Genomic DNA, 19,431 nt, shown 5'->3' on the forward strand with positions numbered 1-19,431 from the left:
GTGGTTGGTGGTGGTGGGTGGTGTTGGTGGTGGTGGGTGGTGTTGGTGGTGGGGTTGGTGGTGGTGGTGGGTGGTGTTGGTGGTGGGTTGTGGTGGTGGGTGGTGGTGGGTGGTGGTTGGTGTTGGTGGTGCTGTGTGGCCTTGTTGCTAATTCTGTCGCAACTCTTCGCCAGTTTTTTTTCGCCGTGGCACGCAGCTCCTGACAAAGCCCCCCCCCCTACCCCCGTGTAGCCTTGACAGACTGTTGTGGCGAGATGTTAACTACCTCGCCTGGTATACAGGAGGTCGTGGGTTCGATCCCGACCCTGACGCCTGCTGCTGTATATTTGGAGTTTGCGTCTCTCTCTCTCTCATCATCATCACGGTGGCGAGGAGATGTTAACTACCTCGCCTGGTGTACAGGAGGTCGTGGGTTCGATCCCGACCCTGACGCCTGCTGCTGTATATTTGGAGTTTGCGTGTCTCTCTCTCATCATCATCACGGTGGCTAGGAGATGCTAACTACCTCGCCTGGTGTGCAGGAGGTCGTGGGTTCGATCCCGACCCTGACGTCTGCTGTATATGTGGAGTTTTCCGGTGTCTCTCTCCCTTTCAACGTCACGCGTTTAGAGTTTTTGGCCACCGCTATAAGATCCACGCGATCAGTCACTTTCGTTGAGCTCTCATTTGTGGCCAGGTCGTTTCTGTGCAAGAAATATCTATGGATACTCTTTGGTTCTTTCGGTAAAGTCACGTAGGTATAAAATATAATAAATCACGACGTTTCGGGCGTCCGTCATCAGGTGAGAAAGAGACGCTTGTGTTGCGCCCGAAACGTCGTGATCTATTTTATTTTCTACCTACGTGACTTTACCAAAACAACCAAAGAGTATGGATTCCTGCAGTCACGAAAGCTTCAAATCAAGATTGACAAAACAACCTGGTCAAATAAAACCAACAGCACCTACGAAGGCCGGCACGGCACACGAGGGGGCGGCTGACCAAAACACCACGCCAGCGGCGATGTTTAACTACACAAGCCGCACCAGCCACAGTACTAATTTGAGGCCGAGCCCACCTAGGGGAGGACCAGGACCGCTGCACTACAGCCACAGTGCACCCAGCTTCTGAGCCCCATGGTGGTGTTGGTGGTGGCGCACGTGTCTGCCCGTAACGCAGCCAACCGAGCAGCAAGAGTTGGTGAATCACCGCACACACTTGGGCTGCGATATTTCCACCAGAGGTCGCAAACGGGTACCCGATACCCGTACCTTACCCGATACCCGGCTACCCGTTTGCGACCCTGGTGCGGCCGGGTGGGTAACTGTTTGTCACTCTTTCGATGTAAAGCTTTCGTGACTGCAAGGATTCATCTTCTTGGTTCTTTCGGTAAAGTCACGTAGAAGGGAAGTAATAAAATTATAAAAATAATATTGTTTTATTTTTTATTATTTTATTACTTCCCTTCTACGTGACTTTACCAAAAGAACCAAAAAGATGTTTGTCACTCATTTCGGGTAGGGTACGGGTACCGCACACAATTGGGCTGCGATATTTCCACCAGAGGTCGCAAACGGGAAACCCGTACCCGGCCGGGTACGGGTAGCCGACCCTGGTGCAGCCGGGTACGGGTAAGGAATCAAAACCCGCTTGCGACCTCTGATTTCCACCCCTCTCTTGCCTCGTCCCGCGCGCGTCGAGGTACCATGACCCCTGAGTCGCGACTCGATCATCTGTACTGGGAGAGAGCCCAGGAGGTCGGCAAGGAGCCACATCGGTGCCGGATTATATCCTAGTAGCACAAGTAGCTACATAATGCTACGGGGCCCCCCGCAATTTCAAGGGCCCCGCGCTAAATGCTTTCAAGCTAGCAATTCCGGTTCGGTGATTCTGCACTTGCTCTATTGCTATAGTACCATACTACCTTCAACTTTTACGAACGACTGGGTGTGTAAGGTTAGCGATTTGTCGTATTATCTGGCTGTATAGCGAATGAAAAAAATACAATAACTTTACTACGCAAGTAAAAAAATGTGTGTGTTTTAATATTTACGTATATTTTTTTTATTTAGGGCCCCTTTATAACATTTGCTGCAGGCCCCGCACTAGCTTAATCGCTTCTTCGGCTGCCCCCTTGCGGTCAGCCGTTTTATTTGAAGAAACGTCTGAATTTACTTCGTTCGGTTCTTTACACTCTAAAGTGTGAGGACTGTACAGGCGGCCCCAGCTTTTACGACATAGAGAGAGAGAGATATGTATCTCTGTGATATCTTTCTGCTTATATGTCTGTCTATATGTCTCTGGTTCATCTGCAGAACGTGAAGAACCAGTAGCATCTACATCTACATCTGCAGATCGTGAAGAACCGGTGGCATCTACATCTGCAGAACATGAAGAACCAGTGGCACCTACATCTACATCTACAGAACGTGAAGAACCAGTGGTATCTACATCTGCAGAACATGAAGAACCAGTGGCATCTACATCTGCAGAACGTGAAGAACCAGTGGCACCTACATCTGCAGAACTTGAAGAACCAGTGGCATCTACATCTACAGAACATGAAGAACCAGTGGTATCTACATCTGCAGAACGTGAAGAACCAGTGGCATCTACATCTACAGAACATGAATAACCAGTGGCACCTACATCTGCAGAACTTGAAGAACCAGTGGCATCTACATCTACAGAACATGAAGAACCAGTGGTATCTACATCTGCAGAACGTGAAGAACCAGTGGCATCTACATCTACAGAACATGAATAACCAGTGGCATCTACATCTGCAGAACGTGAAGAACCAGTGGCACCTACATCTACAGAACGTGAAGAACCAGTGGCATCTACGTCTGCAGAACGTAAAGAACCAGTGGCATCTACATCTGCAGAACGTGAAGAACCAGTGGCACCTACATCTGCAGAACGTGAAGAACCAGTGGCACCTACATATGCAGAACGTGAAGAACCAGTGGCATCTACATCTGCAGAACGTGAAGAACCAGTGGCACCTACATCTACAGAACATGAAGAACCAGTGGCATCTACATCTACAGTTGATACAACTTTTGAAGTCATTCACCGTGTTTAGTGTACACGCCGTACAACACGTTTGGAATCGACGGGATTAAAATTGGAATTACGAACAAATCGACTTACGAACAGACATCTGGAACCGAACTCGTTCGTAAGTCGATGAGTCTCCGTATTCCCGATCCGACACCGCCCTCTGCTGCCGCTGTTGTTGTTGCAGTCCACCCACTGTGCAAGAACACGGCTAAGGAGCAGTCCTGCAACGGCTTGCTGGCGCCACGAAGCTGGCAGAAGGAACTCCGCCGAAGCCCCTACTGACTCTCTCGCTCCAGGCTGGCCAGAACTCCTTGCGAAAAGGTCACCCACACTTTTCCCCAACCATACGCGAACTGCCAATCAATTACTACGACAATGTTTATACTCTTAGGGTTTTTTCGGTAAAGTCACGTAGGTAAAAAATACAATTAAAAGTTAATAAAAGTAATAATGGAAATAAAATAAAATAATAAAAATCACGACGTTTCGGAGGCAACACAAGTCTCCGTCATCAGGTGGGACCGTCACAGCTAAAATGACTGCATCACTTGATGCAGTAATTTGCATCGAGTGATGCAGTAACAGCTAAAATTACTGCATCACTCATTTTAGGCCGAGTCGACCTAAAGTCCGCCGTGAGCGGGATTTCGAACTCGGATCACCGGCTGCGTAGCGTAGCGCAGCGCGCACCACCGCTCCCCATGACAAAGATCCCCCGTGAAGCCTTTACAGACTGTTGGGGCAAGTGCTGTTTGCGAGCCCAACACACACACAGAGGGATGGTAACAAGTGATGGTCGATTGTCGGATTTTTATTCTTTCATCCACAGGGACACCGGAGCAGAACCCCCCCCGCCCCTCCCCCCGCCCCTCCCCCCCGAGATCGCCCCTCCCTATTCCCCCATCGTCCCCCCCTTCCCCCTTTCCCCATCGCCCCCCCCTACCCCCTTTCCGCCCCCCCTCCCCCCTATTTCCCCCTCCCACCACCCCCCCTGAACTTCCCCGAGTCCAGACCCGGTCACGTGACACTGACAAGAGCACGGCAAGTCCTCGCTTAACGCGTGTTTCTCCCCCTTGGGGGACACGATTGTCGCCGACGAACTACTTCCTTGAGACCATTGGAACCTCATTTGCCAGTAAAAAATATGATAATTGTTTTTTTACCCTTTTATCTGGCAACAAAGCTGACACCTTTTTTTACAAGGAGTCATGTTTGCATAGACCACAATACCTGCAGTCATAATGCAAACAAAAAACATAACTCTGATAATGTATGCACTGTCCTTGAAGTTGATTGGTCCACACCCGAGACAGCTTTCCTTAGAGCCTAGTCTCATATGGGTTGGACCAGATGACGCCAAAAGGCGCACCACTCAAAGACAATGCACCATCAGAGTATCAGAGCTCGGGGTAAGCATTATGACTGCAGGTATTGTGGTCTATGTAAACATGACTCCTTGTAAAAAAGGTGTCAGTTTTGTTGCCAGATAGAAGGGTAAAAAAACAATTATCATACTTCCTTGAGCTGCGCGGCTGAGCGGAGTGATGCATTGTGGTCGTGGTGGTGGTGGCACGTGGTGTCTCCCCCGGTCTTCATCGTCGTTATAATAAATGTTCGTGGGGAAATCGTTTTCGCTTAACGCAGAAACTTTTAAAGAACGCATCGAGATTAGGATTTGGTCGTTAAGCGAGTATAGGGAATGCACGTTGAAAGTTCGTTTTTTTTCCACCCCAAAAAAAGTACTTTGTAATATTTAAGCAATGGATATTAATACATCACGACGCTAGCAACATTATGAACATAATATTAAAAGAAACGCGGTTAATCAATTCATATTTACTGAATTGGTCGGTAAGCAAACACGTTGGGCTCTATGGAGGCACTACACTACTATACAGTACACTATACACTACATATTGGGCTCTATGGAGGCCTGCCGTTAAGCGATTAGTTAACAAGGGGTGATCGTTAAGAGAGGTTCTACTGTAACTACCGCGTTAAAACGAGGACTTGCCGTCAGTACCACGACTCCCTGCGTTTCTATATAAGGAACGAAACAAGTGGACTTCTCCACACATCTGGCTGTCACCTGATGAAGCTGGTTGTAATTACTGGCGAAACGTCGTGCTCAGATTGTAAATGTTGTGGCTTGGCTCTCCAACACACCAGTGTGCTGTACTAGTGTACTATACTATACACTACACTATACACCACACTATACTATACACTAGTGCTGTACTAGTATACTACACTATACACTAGTGCTGTACTAGTATACTACACTATACACTACATTATACACTACACTATACACTACACTATACACTAGTGCTGAACTAGTATACTACACTATACACTACACTATACACTACACTATACACTAGTGCTGTACTAGTATACTACACTATACACTACACTATACACTACACTACACACTACACTATACACTACACTATACACTAGTGCTGAACTAGTATACTACACTATACACTACACTATACACTACACTATACACTACACACTGCACTATACACTACACTACACTATACACTACACTATAAACTACACTACACACCGGTGTTGCTGTACTAGTGACGAATTGCCACGTTCTGTTCACGTGACATGCCTTACTGGTTGGCTGTGTCGGGTGGTGGCGGGTTTAACGACACATTTATATTTTCACGCGATCTAACGCAGAAAAAAACCTCTTATGGATGATATTTGTCGCGAAAGCCTCCGTGTGAAACACACTGCTCTCTGCTATTTGTGTCCAGCATGTTGTGACACAGACACGTGCTCAGTCAGCGGGGCCTCTAGTTGTGCGTGCGCGTGTGTGCGTTGAACCACTTTCGCACACCGCACGCAGCCCACCGTGCTAATCGGAGGAGCGGTAGAGTGAGCAGCTCGCAATCGCAACGGCTTAGATCATAAATTTCGATTTAAAGCTTTCGTGACTGCAGGGATTCATCTTCTTGGTTCTTTCGGTAAAGTCACGTAGAAGGGAAGTAATAAAATAATAAAAATAAAACATAATAAAATAATTCTCACGACGTTTCGGCCACAACGCAAGCAGCCGTCCTCAGGTGAAGAACAGGTCTGTCGGAAAGACAGCGTCTGAATGAACACCACCAAGCAGTTTTTCCGACAGACATGTTCTTCACCTGAGGAGGGCTGCTTACGTTGTGGCCGAAACGTCGTGAGAATTATTTTGTTTTATTTTTATTATTTTATTATTTCCCTTCTACGTGACTTTACCGAAAGAACCAAGAAGGCTTAGATCACATGCCTCCCTGCGGTGTTGCCAGAATGGGGACAGGGACTCCTCTGCGTACGAACGAATTATGTTCCAGAGGTCTCAATCTAGATTTGAAGCTTTCGTGACTGCAGGAATCCATACTCTTTGGCTCTTTCGGTAAAGTCACGTGGATAGAAATAACCAAACAGTATGGATTACAGAGGTCTGTTCGTAAGTCGATTTGTTCGCAGGTCCAACTTTGCTCCCGTCGATTTCAAAACGTGTCGTACGGCGTGCACAATAAGCACGGGGAGTGGCTTTAAAAGTTGTACAATCGCCTGAAAATGCAAATGCCACCACCACCGCCACCATCTATTGCGCGGCGGTTGAACTAACGACTGGAGGTACGGGACGGTGTTTGTTCGTATCTCTACAAGTCCGTAAGTCGAGGAGTCCCTGTGCCACTTGGCGGGGAAGTCAGCAGCCGTTTTATGGGGAGGCTCGTTCACCGCCACACGTGGAACGTGGAGTTTCCGCCGCACGTGGAAACTTCCACCACACGTGGAATTTCCACCGCGCGTGCAACGTGGAGTTTCCACCGCACGTGGAACGTGGAGTTTCCGTCGCACGTGGAACGTGGCGTTTCCACCGCACGTGGAACGTGGAGTTTACACCACACGTGCAACGTGGAGTTTCCTCCGCACGTGGAACGTGGAGTTTACACCGCACGTGCAACGTGGAATTTCCACCGCACGTGGAACGTGGAGTTTCCACCGCACGTGCAACGTGGAGTTTCCACCGCACGTGGGACGTGGAGTTTCCACCGCACGTGGGACGTGGAGTTTCCACCGCACGTGGGACGTGGAGTTTCCACCGCACGTGGAACGTGGAGTTTCCACCCCACGTGGAACGTGGAGTTTCCACCGCACGTGGGACGTGGAGTTTCCACCGCACGTGGGACGTGGAGTTTCCACCGCACGTGGAGTTTCCATCACACGTGCAACATGGAGTTTCCACCGCACGTGGAACGTGGAGTTTCCACCGCACGTGCAACGTGGAGTTTCCACAGCACGTGGAACGTGGAGTTTCCACCACACGTGGAGTTTCCATCACACGTGCAACATGGAGTTTCCACCGCACGTGGAACGTGGAGTTTCCATCACACGTGCAACGTGGAGTTTCCACCGCACGTGGAACGTGGAGTTTCCATCACACGTGCAACGTGGAGTTTCCACCGCACGTGGAACGTGGAGTTTCCACCACACGTGGAGTTTCCATCACACGTGCAACATGGAGTTTCCACCGCACGTGGAACGTGGAGTTTCCATCACACGTGCAACGTGGAGTTTCCACCGCACGTGGAACGTGGAGTTTCCACCACACGTGGAGTTTCCACTGCACGTGCAACGTGGAGTTTCCACCACACGTGGAATTTCCTCCGCACGTGGAACGTGGAGTTTCCACCACTGGCTGTAAACAGGAGATGAGAGCACCGATACCCATTGTAACAGGACGTCACTTTTGATTTTGTTTCCGTTATCGGCACGACGAAGCTTCTAGTGATGCTGTGGCTTCGTTTCTTCCTCCTCTTCCTCCTCCCGCTCACTCTGACCGTCTCCCTCGTCCTCCTCCTCCTCCTCGTCGAGGAAGTCTTCCCTGAGGTCGGCTGTTGTGGGAGAGCGACAGTGAGAGAGAGAGCGAGCGGAGGAGATTCCACACCGTGGCGTCGTGCAGAAACGCTCGGCCGTCGCCCGCACCTCCGATTAACACGGTTGGCTACGTACGGTGCGAAAGAAGTTCAACATAGATACGTACGTAGACTCACACAGAGCCTCATGAACTCGGACAGAGACCCATAGACTCGCACGGAGACCCATAGAATCGCAGAGAGACCCATAGACTCGCACAGAGACCCATAGACTCACACAGAGACCCATAGACTCACACAGAGACCCATAGACTCACACAGAGACCCATAGACTCACACAGAGACCCATAGATTCACACAGAGACCCATAGACTCACACAGAGACCCATAGATTCACAGAGACCCATAGACTCACACAGAGACCCATAGACTCACACAGAGACCCATAGACTCACGCAGACTCATAGACTCACACAGAGACCCATAGATTCACATAGAGACCCATAGCTTCACAGAGACCCATAGACTCACATAGAGACCCATAGATTCACAGAGACCCATAGACTCACACAGATACCCATAGATTCACAGAGACCCAGACTCATTTAGATCCATAGTTGTGCTGCCACACCTCCGATTAACACGATTGGATACGTACAGTGCGAAAGAAGTTCAACGTACATACAGAGCATGACATCCCTTCGTGACCCCACGGTGACATGCACACGCACGCCGCGGGCAGGTGAATGCGTCACCACACATTCGAGTGAATGTGTGGTGATGTGGGCGGGCGAGCGAGTGAGCGAGCGGGTGATTGTGTGAGCGAGTCATCAGGTGAGTGATTCAGCGGATGGGCGAGCGAGCGAGCGAGTGAACATGTGAGCGGGAGAGCAAAAACGTCAGTGGCTGAGCATGTGAGCAGTCAAAGCAAGTGAATGAATAGGAGAGTTAATGAGCAAGAGAATGAGCAGGTGAGTGAGTGATGGATGAGCAGGTGAGTAAGAGCATGAGCAGGTGTGCGAGTGGTGAATGAGCAGGTGAGCGAGTGGTGAATGAGTAAGTGAGTAAAAGCATGAGCAAGTGAGCGAGTGGTGAATGAGAAGGTGAGTGAGTGGTGAATGAGTAAGTGAGTGGTGAATGAGCAGGTGAGTGAGTGGTGAGTGAGTGGTGAATGAGTGAGTGGTGAATGAGCAGGTGAGCGAGTGGTGAATGAGTGAGTGAGTGGTGAATGAGTGAGTGAGTGGTGAATGAGTGAGTGGTGAATGAGCAAGTCAGTGAGTGGTGAATGAGTAAGTGAGTGAGTGAGTGGTGAATGAGTAAGTGAGTGAGTGGTGAATGAGCAGGTGAGCGAGTGGTGAATGAGCGAGCGAGCGGAGCGCTAAGCGGGACCCACGTCCCGCTCCCCCGCCCCCCCCACCCCCCCGGGCTCCTCACCGAGTGCGCGAGCTCGCACGGTGAGCAGCACCTCGACGTTGCGAGCGGCGGCGAGCGCGCGCGTCAGCACGGCGCCCTCACGCTGGAACACGAACACCAGCGGCAACGCCGACAACTCCTCCACGCCGGCGCCGTCCGCCGCCATCTGGAACGGCGCCGCCGTGTCGCTGCTGCTGCCTGCCGTGTCGTCTGCTTGGGGGTGGGGGGGGCAGGGGGGGGCAGTGGTGAGGAGCGGTGAGGAGCGTTTGGAGAGGGTTGGTGGCTGTGGCGCAGTTGGCGTGAAATGGGGAAACCGGTCACAAGCCTGTATCATTTTGCTCGCTCACAACACTCAACCACTCACTCATTCAACTACTCACTCAACCACTCACTCATTCAACCACTCACTCACTCAACCACTCACTCACTCAACCACTCACTCACTCAACCACTCACTCAACCACTTACTCATTCAACCACTCACTCACTCAACCACTCACTCACTCAACCACTCACTCATTCAACCACTCACTCACTCAACCACTCACTCATTCAACCACTCACTCACTCAACTACTCACTCAACCACTCAACCACTCACTCACTCAACTACTCACTCAACCACTCAACCACTCACTCACTCAACCACTCACTCACTCAACCACTCACTCATTCAACCACTCACTCACTCAACTACTCACTCAACCACTCAACCACTCACTCACTCAACCACTCACTCACTCAACCACTCACTCATTCAACCACTCACTCACTCAACTACTCACTCAACCACTCAACCACTCACTCACTCAACTACTCACTCAACCACTCAACCACTCACTCACTCAACCACTCACTCACTCAACCACTCACTCACTCAACCACTCACTCATTCAACCACTCACTCACTCAACTACTCACTCAACCACTCAACCACTCACTCACTCAACCACTCACACAACCACTCACTCACTCATTCAACCACTCACACACTCGGCCACCCACCCACGCACGCGCTCACTCTCTCACTCACCTCTCCCAAGCGTTCCGCAGCTAGATAAGACGACCTGATCTCCACCGGACGAGGCGAGCGACACCGAATGCCGATCCACCGAGTGCCCGCCAAACGTTCGCCCGAGCGCCCGTTTGGCGAGCTACGAACCCCGTCGGCCGGAGCCGCGCGGCCCCGTAGGCTTTCGCGACCAATATTATTCATAATCAACGTTTTTGGGTTTAGATCGCGTTATTTATAAATGTGTCGTAACCCTCCACCACCCGACACGGCCAATCAGTAAAAAAGAAGTGTCACGTTGACAAAAAGACAAATAGTTCACTGCTTTAGCCCACCGGTGTGTTGAAGCCACAACATTTACAGTTTGAGTACGACGTTTCGCTGGTAATTGCATCCAGCATCATCGGGCAATTCGCCAGAATGGTGAGGGGCTCTGCTGTGTCTCCCGTTCTTATATAGAGCAGCAGCAGCAGGGTGACGTCATCATTAACTCATTAACTCATCAGGTGCAACGATTTGAGGGGGGGGGTTATTGTAATTATATACTAGATTACCTTCAAATTTCTGCACCTTTTCTCATAACGTGGCCGGGGGCGTGGGGGTTGGGCAGTGTGACATGGAGCTGGGGGGGGGGGCGGTGTGAGATTGGGCTGGGGGGGGTGGGCAGTGTGACATGGAGCTGGGGGGGGGGGCGGTGTCGGTGGGAGGGGAGGGTTTGGGGGGGCTCGCGACCCACCGATGACGATGCCCCCGCGGGCGCCGGCGTGCCGCAGGTTGCGCGCCTTCTCGGCGAAGGTGCACTCCCCCCGGCGCACGAGCACCACGCGGGCCGCCACCGCGGCGCCGTTGGACAGCGGCGAGCACGCCAGCGGGGGGTCGCTCAGCGCCAGCAAGCCCTTCACCTGCGGGGAGCGGGGGGGGGGGAGGAGGTGGGGGGGAGGAGGAGGGGTGGGGAGGAGGAGGGGGGGTGGGGAGGAGGGGGGGGAGGAGGGGGGGAATTAGGAGGGGGAGGTGGGGTGGGGAGGAGGAGGGGGGGAGGAGGTGGGGGGGGAGGATGAGGGGGGGTGGGGAGGAGGAGGGGGGGAGGAGGAGGGGGAAGAGGAGGGGGAGAAGGTGGGGGGGAGGATGAGGGGTGGGGAGGAGGAGGGGGGGGAGGAGGGGCAGGAGGTGGGGGAGAAGGTGGGGGGGGGGTGAGTAGGGGGGGAGAAGAGTGACGGGTGGCTGTTGGAGGCTTCAGCAGTCGTAAAAGTGTCGGGGACGGCCGGCGCTTCCGCTGGCGAAGCAGCGACTTACAGCCGCGTCCCGGTCACGGCCGTCAGTGATCGTGAAATTTAAAATCCTCAATTCATTCATTCCACACTCGTTACCGTACGGAGGGCGTCGACATTTTTGCTTTCGGGCTCGAGAGTCGTGTTTTTCGTTTCAATTCGGGAAGGGCATGTACGTCGCCCTTCTCCCGCGCCTCCCGTTAGCACAGCTGGCTACGTACGGCGCCAAAGAAGTTTCAACGGACGCACGCGTACAGTTTCACCCGCCCAAATCCGTCGCGCTTACACCCATCCGAAAAACAAAAGCGATCCATCGGGAAAAACCCGGCAAACGGACCGCCGGTCCGGATCCATCCAGGGGACGTTGGCTGCTCTCGACGACGCGGCGGGCGGGCGGGGGGGCAGGGGGGCAGGGGGGCAGGGGGGCAGGGGGGGGCGGGGAGAGCGCCGAAAGCAACTCACCCCGTGCTGCTCCTTGGCCAGGTCCAGGCCGAACTGCGCCGGCGCCGCGGACAGCACCACGCGGCCCAGGAACGGGGGCGACACGAGCTGCACGGCGCGCGCCGGCGTGAACCGCCGGTGCTCCGCCATGTCCCGCATGAACCGCGCTCCGTCCTCCGCCAGGCGCCCGTTCTCGGCCTGCGCGCGCCGCGCAAAGACGACGGCAACCCTCGAGCGCCGAGCGTGTGGTGGTCGTCGACAAAGACGGCCGGGCGCGGTGCCGGCCAAACACTTCTCTTCGTGCGCCGTGCCGGCCGTCGCAGGCGCTACCCGCTAACCGCGCGTGTGCCTGCCGTACGGGGGGATCTTTGTCGTTGTCGTGTCTCGCTGTCTATGTGGTGCTGCGTATGTACGGCTGTGTCTCGCCGTGTCTCGTGTCTCGCTGTGCCACGTTGTGTCTGTGTCTCGGGGTGTGTGTATCTCGCCGTGTCTCGTCTCGCCGTGTCTCGTGTCTCGCCGTGTCTCGTGTCTCGCTGTGTCTCGTGTCTCGCCGTGCCTGCGTCTCGCTGTGTCTCGCTGTGCCACGTTGTGTCTGTGTCTCGGGGTGTGTGTATCTCGCCGTGTCTCGTGTCTCGCTCTGACGGGCTGCGTCTCCCTGCGGCTGCATCTCGCTGCGTCTCACTGCGTCTCGCTGTGTCCCGCTGTGTCACGTTGTGTCTGTGTCTTGCTGTGTCTCGCTGTGGCTGTGATGGGCTGCTTCTCGCCGTGTCTGCGTCCCACTGCATCGCGCCGTGCCACGTTGTGTCTGTGTCTCGGGGTGTGTGTATCTCGGTGCGCCTTAGTCTCCCTGCGTCTCCCTGTGTCTCCCTGCGTCTCGCCGCGTCTCGCCGTGCCTGCGTCTTGCTGTGTCTCGCTGTGCCACGTTGTGTCTGTGTCTCGGGGTGTGTGTATCTCGCTGCGCCTTAGTCTCGTTACGTCTCCCTGCGTCTCCCTGTGTCTCGCCGCGTCTCGCCGCGTCTCGCCGCGTCTCGCCGTGTCTGCGGTGCGGTGCGGCGTGGCCGCGCCAGAGCGCCGTACGCGCCGCTCGTTGTGGTGGAGCTGCATGCGCCCGTCGGGCAGCCCCTCCAGCGCGATGCCCATCCTCCGCAGGGCCTCCAGCTGCTGCTCGCTGCCCGGGTCGAACCCCGCGGCGCTCGGCGGCCCCGGACCCTCCGCCATCGCCGCCGGCCTGGCGCGCGCGCGGCAATGGGCGGAGGAAGAGCGTGTTGGCCGTGGCCGGGAATCGAACCCGGTTGTTCGGGTTCAACGCGCAATGCGCTCAGCTAGCGAACTATTCAACTATATTTATTTTACTAGGTCAGGCCCACTGAGCTATGTAGCCCTTTTTCAGAAGCGACCTGGGCCATCGCAAATGATGGCTCAACGAAGTGGGCTTATCATCATCGCGTAAAAATTTATAGCAGCAAAATACTTTAAACGCGCGACGTTGATTCTAAATGTGGAGGGACAAACTGGAGGATCTGGATCGAACCCACGACCTCCTGTAGACCAGGCGAGGTAGTTAACATCTCCTAGCCACCGTGATGATGATGAGAGAGAGAGAGACACACACAAACTTCAAATATACAACAGCAGGCGTCAGGGTCATTAACGAACCACGACCTCCTGTACACCAGGCGAGGTAGTTAACATCTCCTAGCCACCGTGATGATGATGAACGAGCGAGAGAGACACACAAACTCCAAATATAAAGCAGGCGTCAGGGTCAGGATCGAACCCACAACCTCCTGCATACCAGGCGAGGTAGTTAACATCTCCTAGCCACCGTGATGATGATGAGAGAGAGAGAGAGACACGCAAACTCCAAATATACAGCAGGCGTCAGGGTCAGGATCGAACCCACGACCTCTGTATGCCAGGCGAGGTAGTTAACATCTCCTAGCCACCGTGGCGCCCTCTAACCACTCACAAGGCCCAGCTGCAGCTCCTCTCAGATCAGGTGGGCGAGGGGGGGGCGGCACTATAGCAGTGATTCACCGCCAACGAGGGTGAACTTGGCCAAAGGGGACATTTGGCGGTGCAGGCCCCACGCTGGTGGCCCGATCGCACCAGGTCTTGCCGCACCCCCCCCCCCGAGTTAGAAACAACGGAGTGTCGTGCGACGGCTCACGGAGAGGAGTGACCGTCCGCGGGGGGCGCTGCTTCCCGCCCCCCGCCGCCGTGCAGGTTCCTGTAGGAGCGGCGGATGGCGCCGGCAAAGTCGGCACCGCCGGGGAGCGTCTCCCGCACGTTGGGGCACGTCCACGCAGGGTCCCCTCCGTGCCACGTGGCCTGGGGTGGGGGGGGGGGGCACACGCGGGGCAGCGTCCGGCACACCACGTCGAGTATACCTCCTGGCTGTGGCTGCCGGTTGCGTGCCACCTGGTGCGGTCTACCCAGCGAAATTATTCCCGTAACCCGGCTCACAACACATCCAGTAATAAACCCCTGCGAAATCTGAGGCTGAGTCGACCTAGGGGGAGGCCGCCCAGGACTGGTTCAGATAATAATCGTCACCGGTGGTGGCCGTGAGCGGGAACTGAACTCGGGTCGCCGGGATAGGAGAGCTCCCCCACCAAACAGCACCATGTGACCTGCTGTGACAATCTCCCAGGGTAGAAGCCTAACCAACACGCGACCGATGATCTTTACCAGGGCGGATTGTCCGACGCCACCCGGACGAACTTCCGTACCATTTGCGGGGCGCGTGTGAAAGTTCCATGAGAGGCGACGACATGAAAGGATCTCGGAAGTTGTGATGTACTACGACTACTATTTTTTTTTCTTACCAGGTAAGGCCCAGAAGCGAGCTGGCTATCACAAAGGAAAGCTCAACGAAGTGGCTTATCGCGTGCGAATTTATATCAGCAGCCAAATACAAATAAACGTGTGATGTCGATTCTAAATGTGGGGAAAAAAACAGGAGGACCCGGAGAAAAATCCACACGACCACAGGAAGAGAGAGAGAGAGAGACACGCAAACTCCAAATATGCAGCAGGCGTCAGGGTCGGGATCGAACCCACGACCTCCTGTATACCAGGCGAGGTAGTCAACATCTCCTAGCCACCGTGATGATGATGAGAGAGAGAGAGACGCAAACTCCAAATATACAGCAGACGTCAGGGTCGGGATCGAACCCAAGACCTCCTGTATGCAAGGCGAGGTAGTCAACATCTCCTAGCCACCGTGATGATGACGAGAGAGAGAGACACGCAAACTCCACATATACAGCAGACGTCACGGTCGGGATCGAACCCACGACCTCCTGTATGCAAGGCGAGGTAGTTAACATCTCCTAGCCACCGTGGCGATGATGTCTCACCGTCTCAAGGCACGATGCAAAATCAAAATACAATTGGGAGGTGTAAAAAAACAACCGTCTGGCATTTTACCTCTGTATCATTTCCCGCCGCCCTTTGACCCCGTGGCCCTTTTGCGTGCCCTCCGTGACCCCAACGACCCCGCCCGTGCCCCCCCCGCAGTGGCGGCAGGCCGAGGGGCAGCAGGTGCGCCTCCGTGGTGAAGACGAACGCTCCCAGGTCAAAGGGCACGTCGGCGTCGTCCGTGAAGAGCAGGTACAGGTACTTGAAAGTCTCCGCCAGGAAGTAGGAATCCATCCTGGCGAAGTGTGACCCCACGTGTGGATTAGTGTGACCCCCCCTCCACCTGTCCCCACACGACCTCGTGACCCCACGTGTGGATTAGCGTGACCCCCCCTCCACCTGTCCCCACACGACCTCGTGACCCCACGTGTGGATTAGCGTGACCCCCCCTACACCTGTCCCCACGTGACCTCGTGACCCCCCCTACACCTGTCCCCACGTGACCTTGTAACCCCACGTGTGGATTAGCGTGACCCCCCCTACACCTGTCCCCACGTGACCTCGTGACCCCCCCTACACCTGTCCACACGCGACCTCACGACCCCACGTGTGGATTAGCGTGACTCCCCACCTGTCCCCACGCGACCTCGTGACCCCACGTGTGGATTAGCATGACCCCCCACCTGTCCCCACGTGACCTCGTGACCCCACGTGTGGATTAGCGTGACCCCGCACCTGTCCCCACACGACTTCGTGACCTCACGTGTGGATTAGCGGGGTCCCCGACCTGTCGGGTACAGACCCGAGACCCTTTTGGGGACCGGTAGTGTAGCGGTTAGCGGCGCTGCGCTACGAACCCGGCGACCCGGGTTCGATTGGCTCTCTTCACGGCCACCAACACCAATGACGATTATCTGAACCGGTCCTGGGCCTCCCCTAGGTCGCCTCAGCCTCAAATGAGTACCTGCTGCGGTGTGTGAATATCACCACTTGCCCCCATAGTCCGTTAAAGGCTATACAGGGGATCTTTGTCACTGTCTTTCATCTTTGTCACAGGCCTGGCCTAAAAAGCTTTCCCGTTTAGACATGGTGGTGATGTCATCGCAGGGGCCCCTTTCTCACTGCCCCCCCCCCCCCCCCGCGTGACCCCGCGTGGGTCACCGTGACCCCCCCCCCTGACCTGTCCTCGTGCGTCCCCGTGCGGACGTCCCGCACGCCGGCGAACCCGCACGGCACGCGTGCGTGGGCGTTGAGGTTGTCCACGATGGAGCGGCCGACCTCCAGGTAGTGCGGGTCTCCCGTCGCCTGCGCCACGACCACACAAGACAAAGATCCCCCGTGTAGCCTTAACAGACTGTAGGGGCAAGTGCTGTTAGCGAGCACCTATGAAGGCCGGAACGGTACACGAGGGGGTGGGTGGCCAACACCACGCCCGACCGCCTTTGTCTCCCCAGTGGCGATGTTTACACACCACACCAGGTACTCATTTCAGGCTGAGTCGACCTAGGGGAGGCCCAGGACCGGTTCAGATAATCGTCACTGGTGTTTGGCCGTGAGCGGGAATCGAACCCGGGTCGCTAGGCTCGTAGTGCAGCGCGCTAACCGCTACACTACCGCTCCCCACAACACGCGCACACACACACACGCGTTTTTGTGTCTGCGGCCAAAAGCATTGTGAACACGAGCAGCCGCCAAGACGGGAGAGAGCGAGCGTGAGTTAAAGAGAGAGGCAAAGAGCGAGCGAACGAGAGGGAGAGAGGAGAGAGAGGGAGAGAGACGTCGTGACCGTGGCGTGGTAGGGGTGTCTCCCTGGGGCTCACCTTGTACAGGAAGTAGGTGCTCTCGGCAAACTCGGGCCGGAGAGGGTGCTGAGGCCAGTGCACGTGCAGCTCCGTCGTGAAGGCCTGCACACGCACACACACACATACACACGCATGCACAAACACACACATACACACGCATGCACACACACATACACACGCATGCACGCACACACATGTGCGCACACACACGTACGCACGCACACACAATAACAACGACCGCCATTCGCCACTAAGTGGCGGTGACGTCACCACGGCGCTTGTGCCAGGCCATGTGCACGTTAAGGCCACGTGAAGTGTCGAACGCCCACTGGCACGAAGTCACGGGACAGACCCAGGAGGCCATGGGTCGACTGAGACGACTGGCTGATGCACCACCTGTGCCCCCTACTGCGCCAACTTGCTGCGCTTTAGCCACCCGGCCAGCACCACGCCCGGCCGCCTTTCTCTCCCGCGGTGGCGATGTTTATACATCGCACCAGCTACTCATTTTAGGCCGAGTCGACCTAGGGGAGGCCCAGGACCGGTTCAGATAATGGTCACAGGTGTTGGTGGCCGTGAGGTGAGGCAATAAACTCCCTGTTTGCGCCACTGCGCCAGGCCGAATGCCACCACCGCAACCACCACGCGCGCTTGTGCCAGGCTAGGTGCGCGCGGTGCGCTACCCCTGGCGAGTGGGGCCGCTGCGAGCGACCTCTGGGAGGAAGTGATGTCGCTGGGTCAGCTGGTACAGCATCTCGTGGGTCTCGATGGCCGGCCGGAGGTCGCCCTTGAGGACCTGCGGCGCAAACGATGCCACTGAACGACGGCGAGGTCAGGGGGCGCGGACGTTCGACGATTTAAAACGAGGTGATGGTAATCCTGCCGCACGCTCGCTCACCCGCCTTGCCACCCTCGCTCCCTCTTGCTCGCTCACTCACTCACCCGCCTTGCCAACCCCTCGCTCCCTCTTGCTCGGTCACTCACTCACTCACTTTGCCAACCCCTCGCTCGCTCGCTCACCCGCCTTGCCACCTGCTCGCTCACTCACTCACCCGCCTTGCCACCCTCGCTCCCTCTTGCTCGCTCACTCACTCACCCGCCTTGCCACCCGCTCGCTCACTCATTCGCCTTGCCACCCGTTCGCTCGCTCGCTCACCCACCTTGCCACCCGTTCGCTCGCTCGCTGACTCACTCACCCGCCTTGCCAACCCCTCGCTCGCTCGCTCGGTCACTCACTCACCCGCCTTACCAACCGCTCACTCACTCACTCACCCGCCTTGCCACCCTCGCTCCCTCCTGCTTGCTCACTCACTCACTCGCCTTGCCACCCTATCGCTCGCTCGGTCACTCACTCACCCGCCCGCCTTACCACTCTTGCTCCCACTCGCTTGCTCACTCAGCCTCTCGCTTTGCCACCCACTCGCTCACAAGCTCGTCGTGCCCCCCGACTGCGCTCATCAACTCACCCGTTCGCCTACCCTCTTACGATCTCGCTCACTCTCACGCCCACTCGCTGGCGAGCTCACTCACTTCACCCTCTCACTCACCAACTTCTCTTCCATCCTTCCACCTCCTCACTCGCTCGCCCCCCTTAATCTCCCACCTGCTCACTCAATCTCCCACCTGCTCGCTCACTCACTCGCTCACTCTCCCACATGCTCACTCACTCGCTCGCTAACTCACTCTCCCAGGTGCTCACTCACTCGCTCACTCACTCTCCCACGTGCTCACTCGCTCGCTCACTCACTCTCCCAGGTGCTCACTCGCTCGCTCAATCATTCCACGTGACCACTTGCTCGCTCGTTTGCTCACCGTCCCACGTGCTCACTCACTCTCACGCTCACTCACTCTCCTGCTCGCCCACTCGCTCGCCCACCCACCCACTTGCTGGCTCGCTCACTCTCCCGCTAACCTCACCCTTCCGCCCGCCCGCCCGCCCGCCCGCCCGCCCGCCCAGCTGCTCGCTAACTCGCCCGCCCACCTGCAGGCCTGGGAAGAATGCGAGCAGGGCGTCCATCCAGCCGCGCGCCGCCACTTCCGGCTCGTGCATGTGGACGTCGAGCAGCAGCGGCGGCTGGCTCACCCAGCGCATGATGGACGCGTAGTGCTGCGTGCGCGTGCGTCCGTCCGCGCATCCGTGCGTGCGTGCGTCCGCAGTCACCCACGTGCGCAAGATTGATCGGTCGATCGGTAGGTCGACAGGTT

At 55.7% G+C, this 19,431-nt stretch overlaps 1 protein-coding gene across 9 annotated transcripts in view; it reads right to left on the reverse strand.

Moving 5' to 3' along the window:
* Positions 1 to 4,029: 4,029 nt before the first annotated feature.
* The window catches only part of LOC133354626 (ER degradation-enhancing alpha-mannosidase-like protein 3), a 30,475-nt gene continuing 15,073 nt past the window's right edge, over positions 4,030 to 19,431 (reverse strand). For 4 of the 9 annotated variants that reach the window (XM_061571627.1, XM_061571631.1, XM_061571630.1 and 1 more), the window contains 11 exons: positions 19,208 to 19,333; positions 17,939 to 18,022; positions 17,245 to 17,328; positions 16,605 to 16,729; positions 15,494 to 15,719; positions 14,232 to 14,392; positions 13,037 to 13,289; positions 12,083 to 12,259; positions 11,089 to 11,254; positions 9,363 to 9,551; positions 4,030 to 7,946 (listed from right to left, as the gene is read on the reverse strand). In XM_061571627.1, the coding sequence (XP_061427611.1) occupies positions 7,837 to 7,946; positions 9,363 to 9,551; positions 11,089 to 11,254; positions 12,083 to 12,259; positions 13,037 to 13,289; positions 14,232 to 14,392; positions 15,494 to 15,719; positions 16,605 to 16,729; positions 17,245 to 17,328; positions 17,939 to 18,022; positions 19,208 to 19,333 (1,701 nt within the window). In that variant the 3' untranslated portion in view covers positions 4,030 to 7,836. Of the gene's footprint in view, positions 7,947 to 9,362; positions 9,552 to 11,088; positions 11,255 to 12,082; positions 12,260 to 13,036; positions 13,290 to 14,231; positions 14,393 to 15,493; positions 15,720 to 16,604; positions 16,730 to 17,244; positions 17,329 to 17,909; positions 18,023 to 19,207; positions 19,334 to 19,431 lie in introns of those variants that run through there. The other 5 variants (XR_009756608.1, XM_061571629.1, XM_061571635.1 and 2 more) reach the window with 5 other exon arrangements.

The sequence above is a fragment of the Lethenteron reissneri genome, chromosome 48, assembly GCF_015708825.2.
Source record: "Lethenteron reissneri isolate LAM-NWPU_2019-01 chromosome 48, ASM1570882v1, whole genome shotgun sequence".
Lineage (NCBI taxonomy): Eukaryota > Metazoa > Chordata > Hyperoartia > Petromyzontiformes > Petromyzontidae > Lethenteron > Lethenteron reissneri.